At 39.4% G+C, this 25,312-nt stretch overlaps 1 protein-coding gene across 1 annotated transcript in view; it reads left to right on the forward strand.

The window, feature by feature from the left end:
* GPI (glucose-6-phosphate isomerase) overlaps window positions 1-24,839 on the forward strand; it is a 28,574-nt gene extending 3,735 nt beyond the window's left edge. Inside the window, exons 2-18 of the mRNA XM_084644442.1 lie at window positions 1,729-1,819; window positions 3,187-3,255; window positions 7,007-7,126; window positions 9,776-9,859; window positions 9,955-10,101; window positions 12,163-12,234; window positions 13,424-13,468; window positions 14,513-14,566; window positions 16,048-16,108; window positions 17,238-17,281; window positions 17,590-17,742; window positions 18,512-18,641; window positions 19,047-19,123; window positions 20,553-20,681; window positions 21,628-21,703; window positions 21,784-21,850; window positions 23,810-24,839. Coding sequence (XP_084500568.1) covers window positions 1,729-1,819; window positions 3,187-3,255; window positions 7,007-7,126; window positions 9,776-9,859; window positions 9,955-10,101; window positions 12,163-12,234; window positions 13,424-13,468; window positions 14,513-14,566; window positions 16,048-16,108; window positions 17,238-17,281; window positions 17,590-17,742; window positions 18,512-18,641; window positions 19,047-19,123; window positions 20,553-20,681; window positions 21,628-21,703; window positions 21,784-21,850; window positions 23,810-23,933 — 1,543 coding nt within the window. The 3' untranslated portion in view covers window positions 23,934-24,839. The remainder of the gene's footprint in view (window positions 1-1,728; window positions 1,820-3,186; window positions 3,256-7,006; window positions 7,127-9,775; window positions 9,860-9,954; window positions 10,102-12,162; window positions 12,235-13,423; window positions 13,469-14,512; window positions 14,567-16,047; window positions 16,109-17,237; window positions 17,282-17,589; window positions 17,743-18,511; window positions 18,642-19,046; window positions 19,124-20,552; window positions 20,682-21,627; window positions 21,704-21,783; window positions 21,851-23,809) is intronic.
* The last annotated feature ends 473 nt before the right edge of the window (window positions 24,840-25,312 follow it).

A 25,312-nucleotide genomic window follows, 5' to 3' on the forward strand; every position in this document is an offset into this window, starting at 1 on the left:
ATACAGTGCCTAGTAAATGGGGCCCCATTCTTTGCTGGCCCTTAGAACAGATGCAGTTATTACTTTTAGTGCCTAAGTAACACCTCCTAACCAAAATAGTTGATAGTTCTGCAGTACAAAAACTGTGGTGACCAGGCCCAAGAGTTAAGCATACTTAACCTGAGGAAACTGGAAACCTAGACCCAGCATTAGAAAAGTATATAAAGTGTGGTAGAACAGGCTGATCAGACTGTAGTATGTTGTATTTGCTACAATTCTTTTTCTCCTTCAGTCTTACTATCTGCTTTTCTGATGCCTGCCTGTTCTTCTCTTTGATGGTATCCTAAAGCTTTTTGCCAAAATATCTTCCTTTCCTCATTCAAATCTGTACAGTAATCTTAGTTCTGATAGGATTAGGGGGAGAAAGAAACAAAAAATACTAAATTATTGGACCCAGATGTACATGCCTGATTGAGTTACTGATGTTACAATAATAACCTTAGTCCTGCATCTCCCCATCTTGCTCCACCCTCCCTGTTTATGGCCCTTGCTTGTTGTGTCACATCACATTTATTTGGGCTAGGGGCTATGTCTTAATTTGCTCTTGTTAGATTCCTAGCATAGCTGTGTACTCCAAAATAGTATATAAATTGTGTTCAGACACTGGGGAAAGGAAAGCTTGCTGCAGAAAGACACAGGAGAGAATAGTGAACAATGTAGATTTTGATCCTGAGAGGTGTTGAGTACCTGCAGCTTCCATTGACTTCAATGGGATTTGTGGGTGCGCAGCACCTGGAGCAAAAGAAAAATAGCATAGCATAGGGAAGCAAGATTCCTTGGGTAGAAACACTGTTTTCTAGTGTTGGAATGAGTAATAGGAAACAGTTTTATGAGTTTCCCCTACACAGGAGAAGTGTGCTGTAAAAGTAGTGCCCAGTGCAAAGAAAATTAGGATGTATATGACTGGAGGATTCTGTTGCTTTGGATGGGGTATGGAATAATTTGGGGTATGGAATAATTAGCGCTTCCTACTACAGCAAGGGGCTAATAAAGTAGTCCATTTTCCAAGAAGACTAAATGCATGGCAATACATGACTTGTCTTGGTGCTACTTCTAATAAACACATCTTCATGTTGCAGCCTTCAACAGATCTAAGGCTAAAAATGCTGATCTTCTGAGATTTAGACTATATTCTTCAAACAAGGGTTAGTTAAGTAATTTGGAGCGCTCCGCTGGACAGTGAGGATTAGATTACACAACTCACAAATGAGATTAATACTGAATGGAGCAGAGTGCTTTTTTTTTTATACTTGGGATTGTATTAGTTAGTTGTCGTGTGTGTGTTTTTTGTTTTTGTTGTTTGAGCAGGCTTGCTTTTGTCACACTTTGCTGCTGGAATGAATATGAATCCTTGACTTGATTTTTTTTTTTTTCATCTTGTTGTTTTTATTGAAATGATTGACCTAAATGTCAATATGATTGTTTCTAACACTGTTTAATAGACTTCATTCTATTTAAACTCTCCAAGGAGAAAATGGACACTATATTTGGAAAATTATAGTCCAATTAAACTGTTTAGTATCTAGTAAATCCTCTTATGAAATGTTTGGGCAAAACTGTCCCTTTGGCTGTTCTTACTAGCTTTTGTAGATTTGGGGTCCAAATTATTTGGGTAATCTCTCTTACTTGCATGCATAAAATAATATCTCTGTAGGAACTTGCAATTTAACAAACCTTCTCTGTTGGCAGTGTGACTCTGAATACTGATCATGGGGATATCTTGGTGGATTATTCGAAGAACCGTGTTACAGAAGAGGTCATGAAGATGCTGATAGAACTGGTAATTCCTTATGTTCACCCTGATCTATCGAAAGATGAAAATAAGTTGTAGAAAAATGCAGAGCTAAATCCTTCCTGGCACAGTTGGTTCTAGCACAGGACATAAAAGTCAAGATTATCAAGGGTATTTGGGTGCCTATTGGGAGTTGGGAAAACTTCAGCCCAGCTCTCAAGAGTAGATAGTTTCCTGTCTTCACAAGGATTTGGTAGACATCAAGCCCATGAAACCTGCAGACCATCCTAGGGATAGCTTCACAGCTTTGCTTTCTGGCCCCAAGGCAACGTGACTCTGTAAGGAGCTATTCTACCAAAGCCTCCTCACTGACCATGAGCCCCACCTCGCTACCCACCTCAGGAGGGGTTTGGCTGTGCAGCAGAGCAACCAACATAAGATAATACTGATGTCTGCATTAATACAAGTTGGGACTCCTCATGGAATTGAGAATGGGAAGATTATGCCATGAAAGATGACTGTTATCTGCTCCCTAGCTGCAGAGCACTGGCAGAGGGCTTTTGTACAGTCTAGTGGGGGAGTATATCTGAGAGCTGCCTCAAATCACCACCACAGCCCAATCTGTGTCTACATGCTGGCATTAACCATATAACAATTGGGCCATTCCGATGTAATGAAATATCAGTTTGTGGAGCCAAAAATGTTTCTCCTGTCAATCTGATGCTTTTAAAGATCAGTGCAGGTCTCTTAAAGAACAACAAACTTTGTTTACATTATATATAAAAAAAGAACCTAACTAAATTAGTACAAGTGTCAAGTCCTTAACAGAATTATATCCACAGTTTAAAAGTGATGCATGAAACATCCTTTGTTGCTTAAATAGTCATCTGAAAGCTTCAGGACTGTCATTTCTGAAAAGATTTGCCTGGATAACCTCAGTTCAGTGTGATGTTCAGGTTTACCATTCTCCCTGGCTACTTAGTTAGATGAAAGACCAAGACAGTCTTGTATCTGTGATGCATCATATTTGGAAGTACTAACAGAAATTTGGACCTGCAGGAAAAAATTACTTTCAATCACTTTTCTGTTTATTAAAATAAATAAATAGGCTATTGACTGGTGTATTGTTGATGTTAACAAGATGAAACGGAGTAATTTTAAAAAGTTGAGATTGTCGTGTCAGTTTCACCTATACCACTCTCCCTTCAGTGAACAAACACCCTCTAACCAATTTCCTTTAAAATAGGAGAAAACTCTTACAGTTGTAAACTACTGGCAGATAATATAACTCTTGTAGCCAGTTTTTATGGAAGAAATTGTCTTTCTGATGCAGTTGGTCTATCTGGGAGGGGCTAGTTTCTTCTTCCCTTAAGTGAATGATTTTTTTTTTTTTTTTTTTTTTTTACCCTTCTCAGGCAAAGTCAAGGGGTGTTGAAAATGCTAGGGATCAAATGTTCACTGGAGAGAAGATCAACTTCACTGAGGTAAGGTTTATTTCTGTCTGTGGCTATATCACCTAGGTCAGTAGCTCTCAACCTTTCCAGACTACTGTACCCCTTTCAGGAGTCTGATTTGTCTTGTGTACCCCCAAGTTACACCACTTAAAAACTACTTGCTTACAAAATCAGACCTAAAAATATAGAAGTGTTACAGCACACTATTACTGAAAAATTGTTTACTTCCTCATTTTTACCATATAACTATAAAATAAATCAACTGGAATATAAATATTGTACTTACATTTCAGTGTGTGGTGTATATAGATCAGTATAAACAAGTCATTGTATGAAACTTTAGTTTGCACTGACTGTACTAGTGCTTTTTATATAGCCTCTTGTAAAACTAGGCAAATATCTAGATGAGTTGATGTACCTGCTGGAAGGCCTCTGCATACTCTCAGGGGTATACATTCCCTGGTTGAGAACCACTGACCTAGGTTATGCATATTTATGCTGGAGGGGTGTGGGGCTGGAAATTACTACCACATGGCTACTTATGGTGCATTGAACTATTAAATGTGGTGATAGTATTTATTTCTTTGCTCATGTTCATCACACCATACACACACAGGCTCTGAGGAGAAGCCAAAAACAAGTAGTGACATCAATGGCAACTGAGGTGAGGTGGAGAGCTGGAGACCAGCCTTACAGTTTACTGGGCCCCAAGCTGCTGGAAGTGGAGGAAACTGGACCAGAAATGGTTTCCCACACTGGTCTGGTTCTAAAGGCATTCTGCTGGAGAATGGAGATGGGACCAACTGATGAATTACAGAGCTCATATCTGACATGGGGCAGGGTATTAGATGCAAGGGGACACTTTCTTTGTTTCTGCTTAAGACTAGTCGTGGTAAAGCTGAGCAAATGACACAAGAACTTCTAGTAAGAACTGTGTAACAACTTCTACTTTGTGCCGTTGAGGATACTTGTCAGTGGCAGTTATAAACCCAGTTTTTTGGGAACTAGCCACCTATTGCATCAAGAGAACAAAGACCTTCCCTTTTTTCTAAGTGTGAAAGTGATCACTGTATCCAGGCTCATTAGAACACACTGTTGCTCAAAGTTGGTGGTGTGCTGCATAGGACTTTAGTTAGGTTGGATAAAACAAATTAAGTAGCTACTCATGGTGGTTTTGTTTTTTTTTAAAAATTGAGAATGGAAGAAAATCTGGGTGATCTTAAATATTAAAGTTCCTTTCACATTTTAGAGCTTTTCTGATGGAAGTTATTTGCTTGTGTTCATTCTCTATGTGAACTTGCAGAGACACTGTTAAACACTTTGCTTCGAAGAGCTCAGCAGTTGTATTATATTTTGCTTGTGAGTATTGAGTGTTTGTAGAGGTGTTTTGTCATGTCCAGATAAAGCAGCTTTGGAAAGGCAGTTTTTCCTCCCTTTCTGTATTAATCCATTGCCCTTAATTGTTTTACTTTTGTCCTTTTTTAGCTCCAGCTAAGGCTTTGCCTGCCCTTTTTTTTTTTTTTTTTTTTTTTTAAACATTAAAGGCAAGCAGTTAAAACTTCAGTGGCTAGAATGACTACAGACCATTTTAAAACCTAACTCTTCAGAAAGCTGAAGTCTGTGTTTGGACCCAGAAATAGGAATTTAGCCAGTTTGTACTTGCAATTGCATATGTGCAGACCTCGTATTTCAACTGTCTGAAAATTGGGTCTTTGTGCCCATCAAACCTTTTCTTTGAATTCTGACCAGTAATTCAGAAATGATGCTTGGGAGAGTTCACTGGTCCAAGTTCAGAATGAAATTACTATTTTTCTCCTTCAGAGTTTCAAAGTCATTGTGATTGTTCATTCCTCCCATGTGCAGTCATGCAGCCCCAGGTGGGAGCACCCTGCTTTCTAAGGTTATTTTGGCTGAGCAGGGGACAGCTCTGCCCCATTCAGCTCTTTATTTTTATTAACTATCTAGGGATTGGTGTGAGGGGTGGGTGTTGAGGTTCTGCCTCCCTCGGAGGCTCAATTTGGCATAAGGAGCCTGTGGCTTATCACAAGGTAGTCCATTTTGACTACTCCTTATGAGGTTGCTCTCTTCCCTGCCTTGGAACAATATACCAGTCAAGATAAGTGTTCACCAGAGAACTATATTCTGAGGTAACATTATTTTAGAGGAGTGGACTTGGTTCCCTGCTTGGCCTCCAGTACTTATGCCCTACTTCAAGGGCTGCTATGGTAAGAGGTAGTAATGCAAAACACTTTGAGTCCAAGAACACTTGCATTTATCAGACCCCTAGGTCTCCTTTATAGTTGGCAGAACTATATCAGACGGGTGACCTGGAACAGATCTGTGTTTAATTTACACTCTATCTGGCCAAGCAGAACATCATGTCAAATCTTTTAAAATCAGAAGTGTCCTGATTACTTAAAAGGGATACCATCAAACAGAAATATTTAACATGTCCAAAGCAATAAAGATTCAGAATTGACTTGTACTCTAATTTAGAGAATGTTCTAAATCTAAACAAGCTGACCACATTTAAGGTTGATCTATATTTTGATGCTGGAGGCCTTGTCTGCCTGGTGTGCATGTACGCAAAAGTCCTAATTAGTGCACCCATGCATAGCAATGTCATGTGTACATCCCAAATGAGTGTTAACTTGGATGGTAAGCTACCGTTTAGTGGTCACTGCACCAGAAATAAATCTCTTCAAATGCAGTATTTATCAATTTGAAAAGTTTTAAGATAAAGTAGAAATCAGTTCAAGTACTAATATATTTGATTCCATGGCGAAGAATGACCAGGACCATCCTTCATCTTCAATTTAAAAACAGGGTGCATCTTCATAACTGTAGCTCAGGAGGCTCCTGAGTCTTCTGACCCAGCAGCCACCAAAGCTCTCTTAGATTGGTTTTAGTACTGTAATTTAACCCATAAACTTTGGCAGTTCATATCTTCCTTGTTGGCTTTGCCTCACTGACCAGGTGAATTGTTTAACTGTAAATCCTCCATCCTAGATTACAGCAGCAACAAACTCATCATTGCAGATGAAGACTCAAATTCTGGCTTCTGATATAAGCAGGGTGTGGTGCATCTGAGATTAGAATTTGGCACTACTCTAGAATTCTAACATATCACACGAGTATTTGGGGGCCTCTCTCTGTTAAGCATGTTCTTCTATTCCACTACTATCAATTTCCCTGTTACGTGGCTGCTACTTATATATGCTTATTTATCTTTTCCTGTATATTGTATTTTCCTGTTACTGCTGTAGTCATTGAGAAACTGCTAAAGTACATAACACCCTTGTGTTATTGACTACAACTAGGAGTTGATCATAAAACTATCTTCAATCCTGAAGACCATAATCTCTGCTTAATGCAGAAGTATGAATTGCAAATGCATTAAAATTGCTTATCAAAAGATCAAGCTTTTAACTACAACTTCAAATTCATTCTCTCATTGCAATCTATTAATGTTTGCCTAATATGCATACTACATACTTTTCTAGTTTTGGACAGTTTTTTGGACCGTTTTCCACCAACTCTGGCAAATCTGATCAGGTGCTTAGATACCACAGTGAGCATGTTAGAAATAGTGAGAGAGAGATGCAGGCTAGTAGTTGTAGAAGACTTTAAAGTTAATAGTCTGAGAGGTCCTTAGATAGGCAGGCTTCAGAGCCTTTAATGTTATATTGCTGCCTTCTGGGTGCTGTTTTGTGTATCTACACTGCCAAACTGCCTCAGTTAATATTTTATGATGTTTGTCTCCCATGCTGCCTTGTTTCAGAATCGGGCTGTGCTTCATATTGCCCTGAGGAATCGCTCCAATGTTCCAATATTAGTGGATGGCAAAGATGTAGTCCCAGAAGTTAACAAGGTGTTGGACAAGATGAAGCACTTCTGTCAGGTATAAAATCCTTAGTTGATTGATTTGATCTGTGTACTTTGCATCAGTGTTTCCTGTTGCACTTATAATATGAACTACTACAGTACCTAACAAGTCTAAATGAGGGACAGTAGTAGCTGCATGAACAAAATGGATCCATATCTGTACATGTCTTCCAGGAATGGTTACTTTTTCTGAACAAGACTTTCTAGAAAAACACTTTCCTGAGTTTGCATTTAAACTGTTTTGTTTACAATATTATTTTATCCTCCTTTGGAACTCACAAGTTATGATTATATAAATATTGGGCACAAATGGCAGTTAGGCACCAAACACCTAATGACTTCTCCCTTCCCTTACTAATTTCTTAATCACTTGGTCGTATCTCATTTACTGTAGAAATGTTTGTCTAGAAGGAACTTCCCCCTTAAAGTCATTATTTGCTAATGTGAGTGCAGTCAGGAGGCTCCCAGCTCACTTGTCACTTGACAGGTGCTCCAACAATTCTACAGTGTATTGTAGAAGGTGTCTTGGACTCTTTCCATGGTCTCTTCTAATCACATAGCCATTTTCCTGGAGCATCTCGGCCTTTCATAAGGTATATGTAAGAGTCAACTCTATTTGTTTGCAACTTAACAGTGTAAGAATTCTTTGGTATGCTCCCTGGCTAGTCTAAACCATACATCTTCTACTCTCAAATCATAAATGACTGTTTGTCTTTGGTTTAGTACAGCACAACATTTAAAATGTAGATGTCTATCAAACTAGTTCTAGACACTCACTTTTGTAGTGACAATTCTTTAATTAAGAACAGTTGGCTAGGAACAAACATGGAGAACAAAGTGGGTGTTAGCTTAAGATTTGGATGCATTTCATATGCCTGAATGCCAAACTCAGATGCTTGATAAGGGCTGATCAATATACACTGTTCTAGGTATCTTAAACACATCAGTGAGGTTCAGGGATGATGATGGGGTAAACCTTTGTTCGTGAAACTGTCATTGTAAATCCTGCCCAGATGGTCGTGACCAAAAGTTACCCTGGCCTGATGACTGCTGGGTGGCCTATGTGAAATGAGTTGGGAATAGATCCAGTTCCCAGTGGAGAAGTGCCCAAACCAAAATAACTGACACTAATTGGCACCTTTTGTTGGCAGCCTCAGCCCACAATTAAGAACTGAATGGGCTGTAGAAGCTCAACAGACTTTTATCCCTTATAAGGTCTCCTTCCTGGGCAGGATTAAAATGTACTGGTGGTATAGTGTGAGGAAGCTTCTATTGCTGCCTATGCCATACCTCTTTTGCAGATATGGACTTCAATCTTCAGAGCTAGCAATTGGGCACTTCTCATGCAGACCAGAGCCCCTCTGAGTGACCAAAGTCATGTTTAAACATTTTAATCTTCCTTGTAGTGGTGGAAACTAAAGGATGCTTGATTTAGTCTTCTCTATGAAGGCAAAAAATATGGTTCCTTAACATGGTTTTAAGAGGCTATGGTTTAAGTGGTGGCTTTTTTTTTTTTTTAAAGTAGCCTGTAGCTGAGATTGCTATAAATTGTTACTTAACTTGGTACGTCTACAAGTTTCTTCAGTAGAGCATCATTATCTTCACAAAGCATGTCTGGGGAGAAAGTATTAGAATAATTGGAGCTCCGATGATTAATCTGATTGCAGAAAAGAAATAGCTTTAGAATTGGGTTTCATTTTCCGCTCTCTCTGGTAGTGGATGTTCATGTTTGCAAGCTTTGCTCTGTGCAATGAGTGGGATTAATGCACAGGTGGTCAATGATGGGCAAATGAAGGTTGCTATTTTGGTGGTATACCAGTTTGACAGCTTTTATTCAAAACTTTCAGTAGCTGGCAGACTGAGTAGGGCTGAAGCACAGAACTGATTCTCTTAATAGAAGACCTGTGTACAATGGAAAACCTTTGAATATTTTGTTTAGACATAAATCTTGTATACACATGACACTTTTTAGAACCCGTGTTCTATTATATTTAGCAAAACCTACTTACTTTAATTAGAGGCCCAGTGCAGAACTTCAGATCCAAACTCCTCTGAATTTAAGTTCAAATGCAAACCAGAATTTAATAGCTTAGAATCCTCTTGTTATATAGATTTTTAATTTGAGTTGCTCCTTTGATGTTCCTCCTCTTTAACATTCATATTTATTGTAATTGCCATGGTGGAACACAGAAGTCTTGTATTCTGTTCTTGTAGACTTAGGCACTGGTATTAGTATGCAGTACTTCGGCTGTGGTATGAGGAAATCATTGGCCTATATGAAGCTTTACGTTTGTAAAGTAACATTTGTCACTGCTCTATAGTAAGGGCCCTATTCAGTCTTGTGAAAAATATGTGCTGCTCCAGTTGGAGTTGAGTAAGGGGAGTATGTGCATATGTAAAGGCTGACCTTTGCCCTTTATAAGTTAGTATATTTGTGTCCACAATGATAGTCTTTTTTTAATAAAAACTCTAAATCCTTTTTTGTTTTTATGGATTTACTTTTTAGCTGTGCATTTGATTCTTGGTATTTCCTTGTTTAAAAGGAGAACCTTTTGGGAGAATCTCCTAGGAGTATTTGTGACCTTAATCCATACATAAATGATGGTCTTGATATTGTAGTCATTGTAACTTAACTTTAATTAATATCTGTGTATTTAAACTGCAGAAAGTTCGTAGTGGAGAATGGAAAGGCTACACTGGAAAGGCAATTACCGATGTGGTCAATATTGGGATTGGTGGCTCAGATTTGGTAAGCTCTCAAGTACTGACTCCTGCATAACGTTTTGTGACTTGTGAGCGTGTGCAGCGAAGATTTTACAACCTAACTATATTGATGCTTTCCAGGGCCCTGTTATGGTGACTGAAGCCCTGAAACCATATTCCAAGGGAGGCCCTCGTGTCTGGTTTGTATCCAACATTGATGGTACTCATATAGCCAAAACCATGGCTGAGCTTAATCCTGAGACAACACTCTTCATCATTGCATCTAAGGTATAGAAAATATTAACACTAGCAGGTGACTGTCTCAACTTGTAAATAGTCAGAATGGAGATCACTCAATGTATAAAAATTGCAGCAAGGGAGGTGTAGGTTGGACATTAGGAAACTTCCTAACGGTCATGGTAGTTAAACACTGGAATAAATTGCCTAGAGAGGTTGTGGAATCTGTAATTGGAGGTTAAGAGCAGGTTAGACAGGCACCTGTCAGGGATGGTAGATAATACTTGGTCCTGCCTTGAGTGCAAGGGGCTGAACTAGAAGACCTCTTGAGGTCCCTTCCTGTTCTACAATTCTATGAAAATATTAACTTCTCCAGATGTTTAAATGAATGGGATGTGTCCAAAAACAATGCTTAGGTGAGCCATACCCAAAAAGTCTTGTCTCAGTGTCCAATATCCCATAAATGGAATTTGTGATCCCATGTGGCTAGTTCTTTTAAAATTCAAGATCAGGTTTAGCATTTTGCCATATCTTTGCTGCATTTTTCCTATTTGTTAGAACCTAGTTTTACCCAATTGTATATTTTTGGTTCTTGATGATGATAGATCCTACACAAAGTACGGTACACTTAAAGATCTTCTTTAAGCAGGTACTGTGACCAATGTTACAGAATGCTATTCTGTATTACTTTTTTGTATTGTGATAGTCCCTCAGAACCAGACCCCGCTGTGCTAAGCTCTATATGAACACAAAATGGACAAGTCTGGGCCCACAAAGAACTCAAAACATTAAATTTCTTGATCACTGTAAACATTGTAGAAGCTACGAATTGCCAGCATAATATTTTGTCAATTTGTAAGCAATCTGTACAATTTCAGTTTTGCACTTCAACATAAACTTACTATAACTGCATTTCTAGAATGCTGCTTGAGGATGGCTTGCCTTAATTCATGAACATAATGGCTGGGAGGGTCTTGTCTTTATTTTGTTTTTGTTCCTCTTTGGGAATACTAACTAAAACATATACTGGCTTCTGTCTTGCCTGAGGAAGTTGATGGAGACAAATTTCATAGTTGTATGACTAAGGTCCCTTCATTTCTAAAGCAGAACAGAACCCCATTGGTTTTAAAGGCACAATCCCTAACAAATTACCATGTGTGTAATGCTGACCTTGCTTTGCTTGTTTTGCTCATTATCTCAACTTGGCAGTAACAGACCTTCAACTAAAATGTATGCAGTAAAAAGGAAACTTCAAAATGACCACTAGCATTGTTTTGTGCGTAATTGAGTTCAATCATCACGGTTCAAAAGCTCAAAATATTTCCAGATTGAAAGAGTAACAGTTCAGTTTATTTGCCAGATTGTAGTTAGATAATTGGATATGTTCGGAAGGGAACGAATGGTATTTTTTAAGTTTCTCAACAAATGCATGTTCTAGAACAAAATAATTTCGGAGATGGATGGGAGTAAAATGAATGTAATGCTCATCCTTAAAGCTATATTGTGATGGTTGAGTAAATCAGAATGGCTGAAGCTAATCCTAGAAGAATTGCATGACTGACCTTGTTTTCACACTTCATAAAGCAGGAACGTATTTTCTTTAATCAGCAAAATGAAGTTATGGCAAGAGTGTTAACAGAAACTAAGTAGAATAAAGTGTCCCAAATGTGAGAGATGGGAACAAAAACAAATAGAGCTAACAATCTGTGTGGTTTTCCCAATTTAAGTTTTCAGTTAGAAGTCACCACTAGTCTTAAAGTGGAAATTGTAGTCCAAACAGTTTATGCCCTCCTTCAAATATCAATTACATCAGCTAAAACTGATGTACCTGCCAAAAAAAAATTCCTAAATATTCCTTGTGTCCTCAGACCAATGTTAATGTGAAATTAGGTGTGCACCTAGAAATACTAATATCTGCATGCACAGTGGGTACATTCTTCCTTGAAATCAAGCTGCTGCTGTTATATAAATTTAGGGTTACTCTGCTCTGACTAGCTGGAACAATTGGATGTTTTGGTAGCCTAATCTTGTCTTGCATTCCTTAAACACATACAGACTTCATGTACTTTCTGTGAATGTGACTAGTAAAAGATCTCTTTTTCTACTGTGCAGACTTTCACCACCCAAGAAACTATTACCAATGCAGAAACAGCCAGAGAGTGGCTTCTTCTTTCTGCTAATGATGTAAGTATAATGTGCTTAAATTACATAACTGAACACATAACAGCCCTTCCCAGTGTCAGTTCTAAACAAGCTCTGGAGCAGAGCCAACTCCTGCCGAAACACATGCTGTACACGTTGGCAAATGTTGGATCTGTCACATTAAGATCAGAGATGCAACCACTAACTTTAATGGTAATGGAATTTAGTTTAATCAGTGATGAAGCCACTTAGGTGTTGAGACAAATGTTTGAGCTGCACCTAAAATCCTTTGTATAAAAGTACTTGGATAGATGTAGCCTGTATCTCAGATCCATCTTGTAATATGATACAACTTCCAGACTTCTGTGAGGTGGAGGAAACTTGGAGATGCTAGCCTCCATGGAATGGCCTGCCAGTCCTTTGCAAAACTTTCAAAGCTACACACAGTTATAGTTGAAGCAGTAGATGGAGGCTGCTGCAGCAGATATCCGAACTGTGAATAGAGGTCTTCAGTTCATATTCTGGCATCTCACTCCTTCCTTCACCCTCCTACCACTCAGACTTTGAAATGCAAGTCGTTCCTTTTTTTTTTTTTTAATTAAAACTACCTCTAACCCACTCCCACTAGGGGAAACTATTTACTTTTCAATATCAGGGTTTGAGAGCATTTCTCTTGTAAACTATTCCTATAACAATACCTCCCTGAGTCCTGAAATACTTAGCACCTCACTTAGAGATTCAGGTTGAATTTCAAGCCTGTCACTTGGGGTTGATTCATTAAAGAACCAAGACAAGGATTTCTGGCCTCCACTGACCTTTTGATGATTGCCAGGAGGATCTTTGTAACATATCAAACCCAGGCTGCTCCAAAACTTGGTCAGCAAGGGTTGATCTAGACAGACACCTTCAGCACCTTGTCCTGAAGGTTGAGTATGTTGCTCCGGGATATTTGCTATAAGAAGACTTAGACTATCTTTGAACCTTGCCTACATTTGGGTCAGACATGCTGCTGACTCTTATATCTGTATTCATGATAAAGTCAAGTTCACAGACAGAGCAAATATACATGAATAGTAACAGTCAGCCATGTTTTCTTAATGCCAGCAGAAGCAAATATCAAAAGAACAGTCCTGATTGTGTCAACATGCATAAACCAGCTTTGTGGCTGATCAGCAATGCAAAATATTTAGCAGTGTTCTGTTTAACTAGTTTATATTTTATTTTATTAAAGCCTTCTGCTGTGGCCAAGCATTTTGTTGCCTTGTCTACCAATGGCGTAAGTATAACACTTTTTTTTTATTTAGACCTATGCTATAGGTTTTAAAAATGAACTTAATTAAAATCCAGTAAGGTGTGGAAATGTGTAGGTGTGAAAACAATACCTCATGCTTTAAGATCATCTTGCTCTTGGAAACGGGGGAGTCTTACAATTTCATGTACAAGAGAAGAATTATTCCTAGTAGTGGATTATGGGAAAATGCAGTCTCCAAAGGGCCTTCAAGGGATGGCTTATTTAGGATGGGAAATATTGCTCAGAGCTGCTTTATATACTTCTACTTTTCTTTTAGATCAAATGTTGTAAAAAAATCTGTACTCCATATTTTCTGATTTACAGTTCATATGGTTGCCCCATTATTAACAAAGGGTACCACTTCTTGCTTAACTAGTTATGTACTCCTGGGTAAGGTTCTGGTATTGAGTTTAACACCATTTAAATCTTTGGGCCGAGTTCTGCACTGATGAAAGTAAGCTGTTAGGTGTAAGTAGTGTAACACATAGTCTTGGTATTTGGTGGGTATGTAGAGTGAAAATTTGCAAGCATAAAGGGTCTGCAGTGTAAAAAAACTACTGCAATGAGTAAGAACATCTATAATAAGATGAGAAAGGTCTGCATTTACCTCAAAGCCTTCTGCAAGTCTATTTTAAAGTTCCATTTTCCATTCTGACTCTGCTGCATGTAAACTATTAATTTTGAACAACACTGAATGCCATGTTGATTCATTACACTACTTTCCATTTACCAATTTTCTGATCCATTTACACCACTAAATTGAACTTCTTGTTTTTGGGACCGCTGACAGATGGTACATTGACCAGGAGGAACACAGGATCAATCATGGCTTATTTTCTGGTGGAGGCTTTAAACTTCTGACCCAGAATATGAAGTCAGGGAGATGTTTGTCTGTGTGTACTTTAGTTATATAGGGAATAATATCTTTAAGCTAACTATAACTTCAGCTACATAAGCATCCTGGAGTTGCTGTTTGACATCTGTGTTCTCTAATATGAATGTATTTACCCATTTTATTTTTTATTCTAGCCTAAAGTTAAAGACTTTGGAATTGACACTGAGAATATGTTTGAGTTTTGGGATGTAAGTAAATGTTTAACACCAAGCAATAGATGCTAACTGTTAGAATAACTTAACCTGCTTCAGAAAAGCCAAATTAAAAGGTCAATATCCTGCCCCCCACACACACCAAAAAAAGATACTAAAACAAATCCACTAGTGCTTTAAGACAGTAATATGTTAAAATCCTAACCACAAATTGAGGGAACATGTCAAAGTAGTGAAATATATATATCAATCTTGGCCATTCAGTTTGTCTCCCTATCAAAGGTCAGAAGAGGAGCTTTCTGTATGCAGTGCTGTCTAGACAGCTGTTGAGTAACAGGAGATAGCTCATTGCTCCAAGTGTAGGTCTTACAAGTAGTTATTATAAGCTGTGACATTTGACTGTCGCACTCTACTGTATATAATTTAGATCAGTAAAGGTCAGATATCAAAGAACCAGAATCTGATCTGATATTTAGTAACAGACACAAATTGTAAGTACAGTGGACCTTCATCTCAAACCTTGTGGAAAAAGTAATATATCTGAACTATGCCTGACGACATCAGACAGGTCAGTATATTGCTCCTTGTTACATGCCTGACAGCATATTTAAAACTAGGTTTTAAAGGTTTCTTGTTGAAACCATGAAAGCTATTTAACATTCAGGTTGGTCTAACCCTTTATAACAAGGATTCTTGAACAGTTTCGTAGCCTGGCCCACTTGTCAGTGTGTGGCACACCACCTCTCCCATTTGTAATGCCTTCACATTGCTGTAGTTGACACAAGGATTTACTTACAAGCAAAAGTAACATTAGGACAGTAGTTAAGGCATATTTAGCTGCCTTTGATTCAGGTTAGCAGCTAGAAGTGAGGTAGAAGCTAGTACCAGGTGATTTGCCAGCTCACTGGACCACAAACTTTGATCTCACTGGCTGACAGCCTCCAAACACGTTGCCTCCTAATGGGTGCACATAAAACATACCAAGCATATTCAGCAATCGGATCACTGAATCACTCTAGAATTATTTTATGGAATGGCTTGTTTTCACTTCTGATATGTAAGATTTTTATTAAAGAAATACCTTTCTCTCTCCTTCCCTCCCCCCCCAAATATAACCAAACTGATGGTCCTTCATAGACAAGGGACACAGTCCCACATTGCCAAAAAGTGATTCTGTAAAAATAAATGGAACTACATTTTGGTTTGAACACTTAAGGTAGCTTATTCTGCAACCCATAAAAAGTAAGGATCTTCTGTCTGTTCCACCAGTTAAACTAACCCATTCCCAGAAATAGTCTGGCTTGTCTGGTATGGGTGTGCAGAACAAGGAAGGACACATCTCCATCCTGTATTAAAATAAAAACTTGTGTTCTGAAGAGCGAAAATGAATTTGGAAATTTCTATTTCATATCCAAAGAGTGCAATATGAGAGGAGTTAGTAAAACTTGTTGCCATATGTTTAAACACAGAATCCTCATGAAAAGTTACTGCTATCTAAAACAATCTTGTATTTGCAGTGGGTTGGTGGCCGTTACTCATTGTGGTCAGCCATTGGTCTCTCAATTGCTCTGCATGTTGGTATGTATCCATATTATATAAAAATACTCTACATGGCTTGCATGATCAGCAGTGTGATTTACACACATTGAATATGCTAAAATGATCTATAGTGAAATAGATAACTTGGCTCTTTGGATTTCAGTAGCACATCTCAACTTCTGAAATTGCACCCACAAATTTGCCTTTGACAAAATGGCCAACCGTGCATCTTGCTCACTTGCATGGTCAAAAATATTTTGACTTCTGTTCAGTCCATTTTTAATTTCATTTTCTAAATGAAAACTAAAATTTCCTGGACACTGAAGGTCATAAGGAAATAGTTACGGTGCTTTTGAGATTGAGTATTGGAGTTGCAGTATGTGAAAACTCCGTTGCTGTGTAAAACTAAATGGATTTCTTCCATTCTAACTGAGTCGCAGATAGGTAGTACCCTTCTACCTGCCTGAGCAACCCAAGTCTGCCTTTAAATAAATGTTGCTGGCCTACTGATTTAGCTGTTGATTTAGCTATTTGCTCTTGATCCAGTAGTCTGTACAGAGCTGCTTTTGTAGAGTTACTGCTTTTATCATCAGCTCCATTTCCTCCTCCTCCTCTTCAGAATTTTATACTGAAGAGGGACAGGTTTATCAATTAATGCTGTAGTGTAGTTGGGGGAGATTAGGGCACCAGTCCCTAATGTGCACTGGTGAGTGGTGCTGGTTAAGGACCATAATGATAGGACTGTATGTAAACCAAGCTAGGTAAATTTCTGATAAAGATCTCCAATTTCTTTCTAGGGTGAACTATTTGTCTCTAATTCAGAGACTGATCAGAAAGCTATGCCGTAGAAATTCAGATACTGATAACAGATGCTGCCTCTGTGTACATTTCCCTTTGTTACTTATTCTCTCATTCAGTTTTCAGGCTAAGGTTAAAATATAAGAACTTGCTGAAGTTGAGCCCTGAAATTTTAAAGCCCAGACTTACTCAAACCCAACCTTGGGGGCACAGATAGAGCCGAAGTTATAAAAAGCTGCTTTCCAACTCAAAATTTCACTAATGAAAGGAAATCTTAGTGTATAAGAATCTAAGCTGTGTTGGGGACTTATTTTCCAAGGAAACCATGTGTAAGTTGTGATAGTTAAAATGCACACTTTGTTTTGGTTAGGTTTTGACAACTTTGAGAAACTGCTTGCAGGAGCCCACTGGATGGTGAGTATGCAAATACTTGTTAAATATTGTGTTCCTATTAACTTGGTACAATGTTGCTACTAAGACTGCTGGTGGTGACAGACTTTAATCAGTTGTGGAAAAGTACTGGTCTTCCCCAAGCTCCTTATTGTTTCCACTGCTTTGAAAACACTTTCTGTTGGAGCTCACCCCTCCTTCCCAGTCTTAGATCAGTTTTTGTTGCCACTCTTCAATTTGGGAAACAATTGGACCAAACTCAGAACCTCTTATTCAAGGAAGTAAATTTCTTTGGTCACTGTAGTTTTCTCTCTCATCTCTTTCCTACATAGGACAACCACTTCCACACTGCTCCACTGGAAAACAATGTACCAGTTCTGCTGGCCATGCTGGGTGTCTGGTATATAAACTTTTATGGCTGTGAAACCCATGCGCTCCTGCCATATGATCAATACATGCACCGCTTTGCTGCTTACTTCCAGCAGGTAAGGCTCAGCTTGTACAGAAGGTTCTCTGTAAGTCTGTGCATAGATAGTTCACTGCCTTTTTTTGAGGTCAGGTGCACTTTGCTTGTTAGCATAAATCATCTCTTTTGATGGTGATCACTGGAGCATAATATAACAGGCCACTTCACCTGGAATCGTCCCTTAGAATATGTGCTAACTACTTATGCTAAACTATCTATTCCATGTAGTATTGAACTGTGTTAAAGTACAGTTGGGTTCAGACTATGGGGACGACTGCAAGTGCAGTAAGATCAGGCTTCCAGGGCTAGACATGGAAAAGCCTGAAAAGACATGAAAACCCAGACCTTGCAAAGAGCTCTGTGTGGCTTGAAAGCTTGTCTTTCACCAGCAGAAGTTTGGTCCAATAAAAAAATATTGCCTCAACCATCTTGTCTTTTTAATATCCTGGGATTGACCCTCCTAAAACCACACTGCACACAATATAATGGCATTTTGGAGAGTTCTCAGGAAGATTACTATCTTGGTAACACAGTAATACAACTATTGGCTCTTCACAACCATCAATAGAGAGGCTCATAAAAACCCTGTCTCTCACAGATTTTTGTTAGCATCCCAACCTTCCTGATGTCAACAAACCAAATTATCTTTTTCAATTTGAAAAAAGTTAGTAAACAGAATTAAAGTAAATGGAGAAAGTTGTTACAGGCCTAATAGACTCCGCAAGAACCAAAAAAAAAAAACCTATAGGGTATATCTGATTATAAACTTCTAACCTCATTGCTTGTAGGGTGACATGGAATCTAATGGGAAATACATCACCAAGAAAGGCACTCGTGTGGACTACAATACTGGCCCTATTGTGTGGGGTGAACCTGGAACTAATGGGCAGCATGCCTTTTATCAGCTCATCCATCAAGGTACAACTGTAAAACTGGTGACAGCTATGCAGAACACCTGGGTTTGGGAGGAAATTCTGAACAGCAGATGCTGCAGAGGTTGAAGAATTGATACAGTCTTGAGGGCAGGGTATTGGCTAAATTGGCATAGGCTTCTTACTTACCATCAACCTATTATATTATTGTTAACCAGTGGCCTTAGAAGGCAACATGCTGTGGTGTTGCAGCAAAAGGATTTAGGACTAATATCTAAAGTAGAGCTGGTCAAGAATTTATGAAATATTTATTTTTTGGAAAACTTTTTGCTGCTGTTTTAGACTAGTTTAGAGTGGCTGAAATTTGTCAATTTACGGGTTTTTTAGGAAAACTTTTCCTGCTTGATTTTAATAAAGTATTCATGGATTTCTAACATTGTCTTCCCTGCAGGAACTCGTATAATCCCCTGCGATTTTCTAATCCCAGTCCAGACCCAAAATCCAATCAGAAACTGCTTGCATCACAAGGTAAAACTACTTGTGCTTGTAATCATTAGCAGCCATATTTCCTCTTACTACAGCTGAAGAGACTAGAGTTCATTCAACACAACAGTATTTCAGAATTCATCTGTTTTAAACACTGGACCACATTTTTAATGTCTGAGACTGCCCCCTCAAGCAGGGTGTGGCAGAACAATCTGACCTGACGAAACAGAGGTTTTGTTCCTGCAGAACTTGCAACTCTCTAGTCTAGAGGCAGACAAAATGTGGCCTGTTGGAGGGGGTTGTATAGAATTACATTTAAAAATCAGGCTAAGTCTGCATATTGCAAGGAGTCAAATTTTCAAAGGAGATGATGGAACCTTTTCCTTAAGAGATGCTCCTGACCTCCAAGCTTTGCACATCCTTGGAAAATAATTCATAAAGATACCAACAGGCTATTTATCTTCTGAGCATTGTCTCCTATGAACCTGGACTGATTTATTAAAGGTTTAATCCATCCATTTATATTGGCTCACTTTTTAACATAACTATAAACTGACTTTTTTCCATTAACTTTCCCAGTGCAATGTGTAACTTTCCTAGTGCTACCCTTTTATTTCCAGCTTTGGAGGGGAAGGTTGTTAGTACTCCTCTTAAATTACACTCTAGATTCTTGTGACAGGATGTTAACACTGATTTCAGACAAATATAAATAACTTCTTTAAAAAAAAAAAAGACGACCGAGCAATTTCACTCAGTCATTCCTAGGCACGTTAGAAATGATGTATTATGGTGACTGATAGGCACGGCCCAAAACAGAATGTGATCTCCACCCTGAAGTGCTTGCAAACTAGTCCATGTGATACAATGAGGAGGTAGCATGACTCTTAAAGGAGCGATGATGGGTAACTGCAATAAGAATATACATTTTATTCAGGTAGGGCTGGTATGTGGCAGGACATTAAGGTTTCTGTCTCAGTTCATGGATTTCTCAGCTGGCTAGCTTTGTACAGGTCTTGAGGAGAGGCTGACTTGGTGTGTCATCTGATTAAGAACATCCCATGGAGTGGGGGGTGTGGCATAGAAGAAAGTGCATAATCTTGTGAAAAGTGGATGAAAACACAAGGAGCACTACAGAGGTAGATACAGTGCAGTGGTTATTGTGGTGGTTTCTGGGGGTGAAATCCTGGCCCCACTGAAGTATGATTTCGCCCTGAATCTTTAAATTTTCTCCTTGTCATATATTCATGACACTGAGAAGCCTTCTGACTATACTCGGAGAAAGAAACCATATTTCTGTTGTACTGTACCTGGTACCTCAGTTTTAGCTCTAAGTGACTTGCCTGACATTGTGCACCCTGGAATGGAATCCTGGTGCAGTACTGGGCTCTAAGCACTAGATAGAGAGGGAGCACTATTAACTAGAAGGGCAGTAATTTGGCTAGCTTGTTAATATCTAACTTCTTCCCATTAGATCCTTCTGGCCAACTTTCTTGCTCAGACTGAAGCCTTGATGAAAGGAAAGACTGCTGATGAGGCTCGAAAAGAACTGCAGGCTACTGGGCTGAGTGGAGATCCTCTGGAGAAACTTCTTCCACATAAGGTATCAGTGTGGTGATAACTGTCATTCAAATTACACTATGTTTTGGTGTCAGAAGCATTGTGTGTGTTGCAGACAATAGGTGGGTACTATAGAAATGTTTAAATGTAGTAGGTTAGGAGAAATGAGGCGCCCTCTGGTGGCGGTTGGCTAGACATGAACAGCAGCAAGCTGCAAATGTTGAAGTTTTGGAGATTCAGTGACTGACTTGGGAGGTCTCACTATGGGGCAAATTCCTTTTTAAAAACCAAACTGTCATTGTTGTGTTAACAGAACACTGCAACTTTGCAGCACTTCCCAGACAGTACAGGCTTTTCCATGTCTAGCCCTGGAAGCCTGATCTTACTGCACTTGCTGTCGTCCCCATAGTCTGAACTTGTGTATGTAAGAGTCTGCTTGGGCCTAATTTTTAGGTCCAAACACGACCCAATCCCACATAACCTAAATCCAAGTGGGAAGAATTGTTTCCAACCTGACCCATGCCCATGAAGTCAGCACAGCGACAGCTGTGCTACCATGCCCTGCTCCTATCATCTGCAGCCCCCTGCTCTGTGTGCTGCAGAGTAAGAGGCACTGTAACTCTTTGGCACACTCACTCAGCATCACCCCATGCAGCTAGGTGGCAACATCCTGATCTGACCAGGACCTAACACTTGAGCCCCTTTGGTTGGGTTGCAGGGCTCTACTGTACATGCTCCTGGCATTTGGAGAGGACATTTTACAACTATTATGCTGACACACTTATTACAATATGGTCTACGGGGATGACCAACAGATTGAAATTGCTATTATCTCCTTCTAATACTCTTCATGTTGCTCCCTACAATCTTTAATTAAAATAAAACATAACTTGGTGTGTGACTGATACTAGGGGCCTGGAAAAATAGATTCATGTGATTCTGATATGGGACTCTGTTTGGGATGTAACACTTTGTTTTTTGTTTGAAAGGTCTTTGAAGGAAATCGCCCAACTAATTCCATTGTGTTTACAAAACTTTCTCCATTCATTCTGGGAGCCTTAATTGGTAAATATGTCTCATTATTAGTAATGTTCAGTGATGTTTTTCTGAAGAGGCTTAGTTAATTCTGGTTTTGTTTTTTATAGCTATGTATGAACACAAGATCTTTGTTCAAGGAGTTGTGTGGGATATTAATAGCTATGACCAGTGGGGGTAAGTCTTACTAACCTATTTCCAATCCTTATGAACTATGGCACTCAACTTCTCACTTTCTTAAAGCTTAAGGTAATAAAGCAAGTCAGCTACATATTCTTTGTGCTATTCATCAAAGTGCAAAAGCTTCTGCTGTGGCTCTAAAGACATAAAAAGGCAAGTCTATTTATGGAATAAGATGTGTTTATCCACTGTTAAACCCATGCATGGCATCACAACAGAATTGAGGGAAGATTAAGGGACCTCTACTTTTATTAGCTTTAAGAAACTATACATGGAAGGAGGGGGAAGAGGGAGAAGAATAGGTGTTCTCAGCAATACTTATGGAAATATTAGAGGTGGAGAAGACCAAGAAAGTGTTACAAAAAGCAATCCCCTTCGAGTAAAGGGTAAACATGGATTACCTTCTTTGTATGGAAACTAATACTAAGCAATATGACAGCACAGCAGCTGCCAAGATACTGAAGCACCCAAAAAACCCACCTTTTGATTTCCTTTTCCTGTGTCAGGAAAACATGCACAGGGTTGTCCTCTGACCTAGGAGCCCTAACACTAATGTAGGCTCTATTTCAAATGATACCCTCCACTGTCACATGAGGTACATCTTGGTCAAAACTTTTTTAAAGGGACTAATTTGGGCCCCCCAGAGACTGAAGTGCTGAAACTTGAGACCTCTTGCAGGGCCTGATTTTCAGAAAGTGCTGAGCACCTGGCTCTGACTCAGGTTCTTTCAAAGCTCTCAGGTTGGGTGCTTAAAATCACTAGTCACTTGAATATCCTAGTTCTTGACTTAGCAGTCATGGACAGCACTTGGTTGACTTACCAAGTCACTAAATAAACCTTTTCTTTGCCTCCTGGGTCATGTATATGTTGCTGAAGGACAGCAGCCCTTTGAGGAGTTCCCCACTTTTCTTCCTTTCAGATGAAGACTAGCCTTTCTTAGGAGCCAGTCAGTGCTATTCCTTGTCACTGTTACCACTGACTATATGGCTCATAGCTTACTCTCCCATGTAGAAACTCCCAGGAGGAAGTAGAGGGGCTGGGATGTGCATAAGATTCAGATGAAACTTGTGCCTTCCTTTTGAGAGGGTAGTGGAAGAGGATGAGGCCCTATAAAGCCCAGGACTCTACAAGGGACTCTGTTCTCCACTCCAGAGATCCAAGACTCTGCTCCTGTGCACTGATCTAGAGATTCTACTTTCTGCACCTCTCCTACAGAGCTGTGCTACCATTATTCTTCCAAAACACTGAAGTAGAAGCTGAACAGGGGTCTCTGCAGACTGTAATGCTGTCTAGAATAGCATAACTCCTGTGAGGCTAACCTGTGAGGTCTGGAAAGGAGGCGGTGCCACCAGGGTGAGGAACAACAACTCCTCTATAGTCCAGTGGTTAGGGCACCCATCTGGGAGGTGGGAGACCAGATTCCTGTCCTATGCTGCTCTCATGACTCTAATTTATCCAAAGTGGAACTGCTTCAACAGGAGAGAATGAGGGACCCCCTCTTCAGAATATCCTGAGGCCCCTGTTCAAATCTTTTCTCCCCATCAGGTAGGGGAAACTGAGACCAGGTCTCTAATATCCATGGGGCTAAAAGTTAAGGGAGAGCGCATCACTACCTCCTCTGGCTAGATTTGAATGGGGATCTATCCAGTAGCCCATGGCTGGTAAGATATGCAGGGGAATGCCTCTCTTCCCTTGCTTAGGCATGAGGTAGGGCTCTGGGCACCTAAAACAAGGCAGCAGTGTGTATGCCCAGAGGCCAAAACTTTAGGCACCTAGGGAACTTTTCCCCTGAAATTTTAGGTGTTGAGTGAGTTTAGGCACAGCTAAGCAAGGTTTCATGGATCACAGTAGCATCTAATCTGGGGTTTGTACCTAAATATCTGAGTCTGGGTCTGGGCCTGGGCCTAAATGAGTTTGTACTAACTTAATTTTTTTCTCCCTCTCCATAAAATGCAGAGTTGAACTTGGAAAGCAATTGGCTAAGAAAATTGAACCAGAACTAGATTCTGATGCTCCAGTGACATCTCATGATGGCTCAACAAATGGGCTCATTAGCTTCATCAAGAAGCATAAAGCTTGACTTGAAAGATTCAGAAGATACCACCAGTCTAACTACCAAACACCCAGATCAATGTTGTAGTAATTGCTTTTTAGCTACTTTAACCAAAATAGCACTTTACACTTGGAGCCCCGTAACTTGTTGCAGCTAATCCTGTTCTGTCAAATGTGTTACAAATGGAAGCTAGTTTTGTGAAACAGAAGTTGTATAGTTGCTTTCTATTTTTGTGGTTGTCAAACTGTAAAGTGCAGCTGGTATGTCCCTCACTAATTCCTCAGTTGATCACATGTACTAAAATAAGAAAATAAAAGACAGTGGACAATAGAACCTCTTCACTCTGTTAAGTGCAAGCCTGATAATCCTAACTTTACCAGTTAGTTCACTCAGTTTCAGAGTATCTAACTTCAATTTGTCCTCTTCTTTTGAGACTGGTGTTACTGTAAACTCAGGGGTTTAAGATTAGGGGAAACACCTTGCAGAAATCAAACAACCCAATGTTGCAACACTGCTCAGATTGTATAGTATGATATGGTCTGTGATGAAGACCTGGTCATAATGGCCACTGTAACCCCTAGGGATTCGTTGTTGCTGCTATTGTGCTAAACAGATAAGTAAGGCTGACAAGAGTACTATGGTGGCTCTTCTGTATTTACTTGTCCAGATTCTCCATGAGCTATGGATATATCAGACAGCTACTCCAAAGAGGACAAAATTTCTTTCCTGATGTGGCATTGATGTTTTTTAGACTTCAGGAACACTTAGATGTTTGGTATATTTGCATTCAATTTCCTATCAAGCTGCTGGAGCTTAGCACCACTTACTGAGAACCCCTCTGATTTCCCGTATCTGTCTTTCAGGATCCTCCAAACAATTATACATACAGTAATTGTATTTGCTTCAAATTGAATAAAGAGAACAAAAAAACAATCTTGACAAACAAGCCTTGAAAGTCTGTTATGGAAACTTAAAATCCCCCTCAGCCACTGTGTGTATCATGTTAACTATAGACTCTACACAAGACTGCACAGGTGGCTCTTACAACCCCTATTTCTTCTTTACAGCTTATAAAAATGAGTTGATGATCCCAATCAAGACTCAAAGGGTGGAGGGGCAGTGTGAGGGGAAAGCAAGACCAATTAACTCTTAATTTAATGAGCCCTACACACCAAATACAGCTTAAAAGAAAACTTGCAGAAACCAAGCTAGAAGTAGAAAACTTCAAGCTTACAACCCCTTATCTGAGTACAAACGCATGCTGCACTCATGTGAATTTGGGTCTTGGAGACATGGCACATGTATGACAGTTGTGGCTTTAATACTAATCTAACACTTCTTGCAATGCTAATCACTTCCCATAATCTCCTGTGGCTACTTAAATTTGAGCTGCTATCCAAAATACA

The sequence above is a fragment of the Lepidochelys olivacea genome, assembly GCF_965140295.1.
Source record: "Lepidochelys olivacea isolate rLepOli2 genome assembly, chromosome: 12".
In the NCBI taxonomy this organism is placed as follows: domain Eukaryota; kingdom Metazoa; phylum Chordata; order Testudines; family Cheloniidae; genus Lepidochelys; species Lepidochelys olivacea.